At 37.5% G+C, this 6,771-nt stretch overlaps 1 protein-coding gene across 1 annotated transcript; it reads right to left on the bottom strand.

Moving 5' to 3' along the window:
* Positions 1–493: 493 nt before the first annotated feature.
* LOC149219083 (uncharacterized protein At3g49140-like) lies at positions 494–2,316 on the bottom strand. Its single transcript, XM_089386700.1, has 3 exons — positions 2,241–2,316; positions 1,806–2,087; positions 494–1,413 (listed from the first exon to the last, which is right to left on the bottom strand). Exons 1-3 carry the CDS (start codon positions 2,314–2,316, stop codon positions 494–496), a joined length of 1,278 nt encoding a protein of 425 aa, XP_089242826.1.
* Positions 2,317–6,771: the final 4,455 nt, after the last annotated feature.

Raw genomic sequence — 6,771 nt, 5'->3', positions numbered from 1 at the left:
GTGCTTGGCTGTCCAAGTGAACATCAAAAATCCTGATCTTTTGTAGATCTTGTTGGGTCCCGAAATATACTTCATTCTCCTAATCCATGTGTCCTATTTGTTTCCATTGAATCATTTGTCAAAATGAGGTAAGATGATTTTTGTGTTCAACATGAAAGTGGATTATTAGACTGGAATGGTTGTAAATATATGTTAGAACATTGAAATCATGATTCATATCCTACATCAAATTTTCATGGAATTTCTTTCATTTTTTGATCTCAAAACTCTACAACCAGGAGTTACACTAGGTCTCAATATAAAGTGAATAGCTAGACTAGTAACCATCACTCGAATTATCTGTGAACACTAATAATTTTGCTCAAAGTAGTTATTCTATAAATAAGAGAAGTCCATGTTTTCTTTCAACCAAATCATAGGAATCAAGATTGCTTGTGTATATTGAATCCTATTTACTATAGAGGTTCTTATTCATTGACAAAAATATAGTACTTCATACCCGACAGTCAAATGCAATTTGTACTGTGTGGACTTCAGCTCCACAGTGAACTCTTATGTCCACTCCAATACTATCCACTCGAATGAGAAATGCATCCTCAACATGAAGGCCTTTCCTCTTCCATAAAAGAGATCTAAGATCACGTTTTGTTTTCCCCCCACCATTATCTACACGATCTATAATTTCTGTAGTAGAATATACAAGAATATTTGGCTCTGCGTGTTGAAAATATTCCAGGCTGACATTTGATTGATTACCATAAACAGAAACTAGCTGAATGCTAAGAATATCGAGCTTGTATATTGATGAGTTCATATCAGATTCTTCTGATCCAAGTTCCCATGGAATACCATCCTCAGGTAACATCATGGACACTAAGTCAGGATCATTGTCTTGTGGAATAGAGGAATCTATGAATAGTTCATCACTCAGAATAGAATCTGTCACATCTAAATATCTTGAATCGGAAATATTCTCTAATTCAACAATACTTGCAATTTCTGTTGGTCTTGAGTCTCTCACAACATCATACGGTGAACTTGGTTCACCATATCCATTACTGACCTTGTCTTCTTCTGTATAATTGTCATCTCCACTTGAGTAGGATGGGCTATATAAAAACTTCCGTAAATAAGACTCTTCCTCCACATAAGTAGGTCTTAGAAGTCCAATAATGGGAATGCCATTTGACAGCTTATCCATCTTTACGAAGTAGTCTGTAGACACCACCTTGGCTATCTTTTCTGCAAAGTTAATTGGATGAACTGTGTTTGTAGTATCTAGTTTTTCCCAATCCCGTGAGGATGTGGAAATACTTGAGTCATCTCCACTACTAATAGAATTCCTTTCCTCTTTGTCATCCTTATTTTCAATGCCACCAATGTATTCATTGTTAATCTTATTGCAATCTTCATCTGCAGCAATATCTTATTCTCCATATCTATGAATATCTTCCACATCCAGTCCTATGAAAACATTCTGGCCACATTGCAAACCAAGTTTGACAACATTGTCCATGGAACATTGCAGACAAAAAGATCAAAGCCTTTGAAGAACACAAGCAACCAATATAGAGGGAACTTGGAAAGAATTGCACAAGTTCTTGCACCACAGGATTTCTCACCCTGGGGCTTTGCAAGATATTCTCATTATTATCAAGCTCAATATAGATGTCTGTAACACTTTATGTCAGAAGAGTAAGTTCATTTGAACGTTAGAAAACACAAATGCAAGAAAACATTGTAAAGTAGGTATAAATGTTGCAACAAAAATACGCAAAGCATTTGTAATAAAACATATCAGAGACCTCCATAATCATCAACAATATACTGCAACTCAATCTTGGAAATGTCCTTATGTGGTTCACTATGTAACATGCCTGAAAAGAGAACAATTGCTCTATGATTGGCCTCGACAGTGGTTCTAGCAATTTTAGCATCCGTCAATCTCAAGTCTCCTCTACCAGGTTTTTCACACTCATTTACTTCTTCGAGAGGATGGTAACCTAATTCACCTTGGTACTCAAAAGCACCAGATGTTGAATCTGAGTAATATGCAGCAACTTGCACTTTCGATTGCCGAAGTTTTTCTTTTTAGAAAATAAGGAACTATCTAAGGAGCCGAAATAATGATTCACTGCCAGTAGTCTCTTTTCTGCCTCCAAGCGTAGTCTTGTGGCCTTCGGGTACAACTCTTCTCCAAGAAGTCGATTGACACCTCCTAAAATCCTCTGTATGGCAACTCTGGCAATGCAAAGGAAGATTGCAGCCTGGAAGCACAGCCAATGATGATAATTTTCCATTAACCGTGACCACCATGGGTAATCCTATTGCTGTTTCTGTTAATCCAAGGAGGGGTTGGGTTGTGTGTTGATGCAAGAAGGAAGAGTAATAGATTATGCATCAAGGAAACTTAGAACCCATGAAGAAAACTACGCAACCCATGATCTAGAAATGGTAGCAATTTCTTATGCACTAAAGATTTGGAGACACTACCTTCTAGGAAGGAAGTTTGATCTTAGGACTAACCATTGTGGGCTACAAAACATATTCACTCAAGACCACTTAAATGCAAGAAAAAGATGATGGTTTGAGCTAATTAGTGAATATGATTTTGGTATCACTTACATAAAAGGAACGATAAGTAGGGTGGTTGATGCTTTAAGTAGGAGGCCTTGAATATTTTCAGTGATTCCCTTAAAGACAAATTTGAGGGATAAACTGCTTGATTTACAATTTAAAGACACCTGGTATCAGGAGGTTAGTAAAAGTTTAAGGGAGGATGAAATGAGGGTCCCAAAATATGAAGAACACTCCCGTGATAATGATGGGCTACTACGATTTCGAGGAAGGATATATGTACCACTGAATGAAGATATACGCCAGTTAATCTTGAATGAAGCACATCATGCAATATACATGGCACACCCTAGTGTTAAGAAGATGAGTGCGGACCTGAATCACTCTTCTTTTGGAAAGGGATGAAGAAGGACATCGTGAACTTGGTAGCAATATGCTTAGAGTGTCAAGGAGTAAAAGCTGAACACTGACATCCAGTAGGGTTTTTGAAATCCCACGAGATACCAAAATCTAAATGGGAAGTTATATCAATGGACTTCATTGTGGGACTACCAATGACCTCAAGAAGACATGATTCCATATTTGTAGTGGTGGACACGTTGACCAAGAGCTCCCATTTCATACCAGTTAAGACTACATATAAGGCACCAAAATAGCTAGAGTTTTTATTGATGAGATTATGAGATTGCATGGAGTGCCTAGGAAGATCATATCTGATAGGGGAGTAGTGTTTACAGGAATGTTTTGGACCAGTTTCCAAGAAGCCTTGGGAACCTAGTTGAACTTCAACACTTCTTATCACCCTAAGACAGATGGGTAGACAGAGAGGACTAGTCAAATCCTCGAAGACATGATTCGGATGTATGTGATGGACCAACAAAAGGGATGGGAGGAATTTTTACCCCTCATGAAATTTGCTTACAATAATAGTTATCAGAGTTTCATGAAGATGGTGCCATTTTAGCTCTTATACGAAAGACCTTGCAAAACACCTCTCAGTTGGGACCGACTAGAGGATCAAGTATTAATAGGACCATAAGTGGTGCAAGATATGGAAGAACAAATGAATATGATTAGGGGAGGCTAAAATAAGCACAAGATTGGCAAAAGAGCTATGTTGATGCTCACTAGGTAGACTGAAGTTATGAAGTGGGAGATAGGGTGTCCCTGACCCCAATAAAGCTCTATAAGATTTGGAAAGGGAGAAAAATTGTCTCCACGGTTTGTGGGCCCTTTTGAAATCTTAGAAAGGAAAGGGCCCGTGGCATATATGCTTGCCTTACCTCCATATTTATTGCGTATGCATGATGTCTTTCATATTTCTGTTTTGCGTCATTATATATCAGATCCTTCGCATGTTATTGACTTTGGTCATTTGCGGGTTTCGGACAAGGGAACAGTAATGGCCAAACCAGTTCACATACTATACTAGCTAACTTTGCAGCTTAGACGATGGTTAATGGACCAGGTTAAGGTCCAGTGGGACAATTATAGTCCCAGTTCAGCTACTTGGGAGGACATCGAGGAGATGCGTCACCGTTTTCCTTACCTATTCCAAGGACTTCGAGACAAAGTCTATTATTAAGAGGGGGTGTATGTAGTGCCCCGCTCTAGTTGAATGACAGTGATATGACATTAACATTTATTTAGCCCTAAGGCCCACACATTATTCTTTGAGGACCTCAGGTTGAGGATTCGAGCGCATGACTCTATTATTAGTGGTTGTGATGTTTATGTATGTTCTCCATTGATATTATGATGAAGATAGCATTAATGGTTATGCATGTTCTCTATTGTTATTATGATGATTGTAGCATAAATGGTTATGTTTGTTCTCGATTGAATTTATGATGATGATGGTAGTAAAGGATATGTATGCTCTCTATTGATATCATGATGACGATAGCTTTGATGGATATGTATGTTTTCTATTGGTGTTATGACGTTGATAGCTTTGATGGATATGTATGTTTCCATTGATTTTATGATGATGATAGCCATAATGGATGTGTCCCCTATGTTACCTACTTGCATTAGTTCTGGTTCACAATGAACAATGAGACGAATGACTAGGTGATATTGATGATGCTATTATGACAATGACTAACAATGAGAAACCTTGTTACTGATGATTATTGAGTATGGCAGGAAACCACCAGAGGCACTCGCATATGACGAGTTGAAGACACTTGGTTTGATGAAAATTTATATTTTGTCTTTGAAATTCTAAGTCAATTTTGAAACCTGCTATATATGTTTATCTATATTCTGATGATATGTTAGTGGTTGCAGGAACAAAATAGTTGTTTGGCCGAATGATTCACATATGGGTCATGGGGTTGTACAATTGGATGGAACTGCATGGGAGGGGTGGGGCAATGTCCCTGATCTCACCCACTAGCACCCCTGTTGTGACTTAGGCTGGAAAGGTTGAAACACCTTCGCCTTGAAGATCACGATGCCATGAGGGCAGGTCCCAGAGTTGGGTCACTCATGAGGATTTTACCGAGGGGCGCGCATCAAGGCAGATTCCTTGTTCCCCGACACCATTAACCTCACTATAGCAGGCAACATAAGAGATGATAGTGGTCTTTGTCGTTGCACCTATACATTCCCCTCGTAGCCACTGAATGCTTGGAAGGAAAGTGGCTTGGCACCCTTGGCATCACAAATAAACTGTTAGGCATGGCACCCTTTGAATCATTATAAATAAATAAATTAATAAATATAATCAAGATATGAAAACCATGTAAATTCACATCAGGTGGTAAATGATGATAAGAATTGAGGTAATTAAATCAAGAATAAAACTTGGGTTAAGGGGATCATAGGAAAAAATAAAATATTTTACCTTAAAATATTTACCCTTCCCATGTTGGAAAATTTTAGGTAGATAATGTAAATTAATTAGGTAAAAAGGGGAAAGAGGGACATAAATGTAAGGATAAATATTAATCCTAAAATAGTTAAACCTAATTAAGAGAAGAGGATGGTGAATTAAAATAAGATTAATAACTTAAATTTTAGAGAAATTTAGAGAACCTCCATGTGGCAACAACCAACATAAGAATATCCATCTAAGAGATAACTTGAGTCAAATTAGGGAGTAGATAGGGGATCAAATCTTGACTTATCAATGGACTTTAGTAATGAACACAAATTAAGGAGTAAAAAGAGGGATCAAGAGACAACTAGGAGAAGAAATAGGAATCTTGTTGAGGTGAGGAAAAAATATTATTTTTAAATTAAAATTTAAGTAAATAATTTTGGAGATCCTTGATGAGAGAGTGACACATGGGTGGGTGAATAATCAAACCATTGGATTATCGAAAATAATTAATTATGCATGAAATTCCAAGTGTCACCTATGAGGACTCCTATAAAAGAAAGGGCAGGTCATGGGCAAAAGGAATTTTTTTTGCCCTACTGTTGGATGAATGAGACTCTGTTAGAGTAGTGACTACGAGCTATAGTGATTTTGGTGAGGTAGAGGACTTTAGAGAGGGGATTCTTGAGCCAAAGAGTGCTCTCCTCTACTAGCTAATACATTTCGCCGTTGTAAAACCCCATTGCAGCTCGGCGGTCTGCGGGGAAGTAGATTACCCAAGGAGTAGTTTGGGAGGTCAACTGGTGGGTCATTGAATTCAGATTAAGCATGTCAACATTGACACTTGGAGGTCACTGACAACAAAAGAGGGAAAATAGCGACAAGTCAAGTTTGAATCTCGTCTCCTCATGAATGGTACCTATGTTGTTATAATATTCTTTTGTACGATTTCATTATGGTCTTAGTTAATAGCATGTAAATTAGATGATATGTTCAATGAAGTGAAATTTAGGAAAGTTTCATATAATTCTTAATAATTTTTGAGTTCTGAATGTTATTTTCTTATGGTTGTATTTTTAGTAAAAAAAAAAAAAAACTAAAAATTATAGGGTTAGTCCCTACACTTGGTATTAGAGCTATGTTGAACCCTTGAGACCTATGGGCCCATGCATGCATGACTAATGAAACACCCAAGCTCAATTACCACAGTATGAGAGAGGAAGCACTTGAAAGGTGTAAACAAGGACATATTAGTTGAAAGGGAATTGCAGAGAGACATCGTGGATGTAGAAATTAGGCTGTATATTTGCAATTTCTCGTGGCATTTTAATCAAAATCACAAGACACAAACCTACACCACTAATCTG

The sequence above is a fragment of the Pinus tabuliformis genome, chromosome Q (genome assembly GCF_031772625.1).
Source record: "Pinus tabuliformis cultivar Carrire ecotype Pingquan chromosome Q, CPIR1, whole genome shotgun sequence".
Lineage (NCBI taxonomy): Eukaryota > Viridiplantae > Streptophyta > Pinopsida > Pinales > Pinaceae > Pinus > Pinus tabuliformis.
Note: the sequence above shows the minus strand (reverse complement) of the source record. Positions and strands in the feature narration are given on the sequence as shown.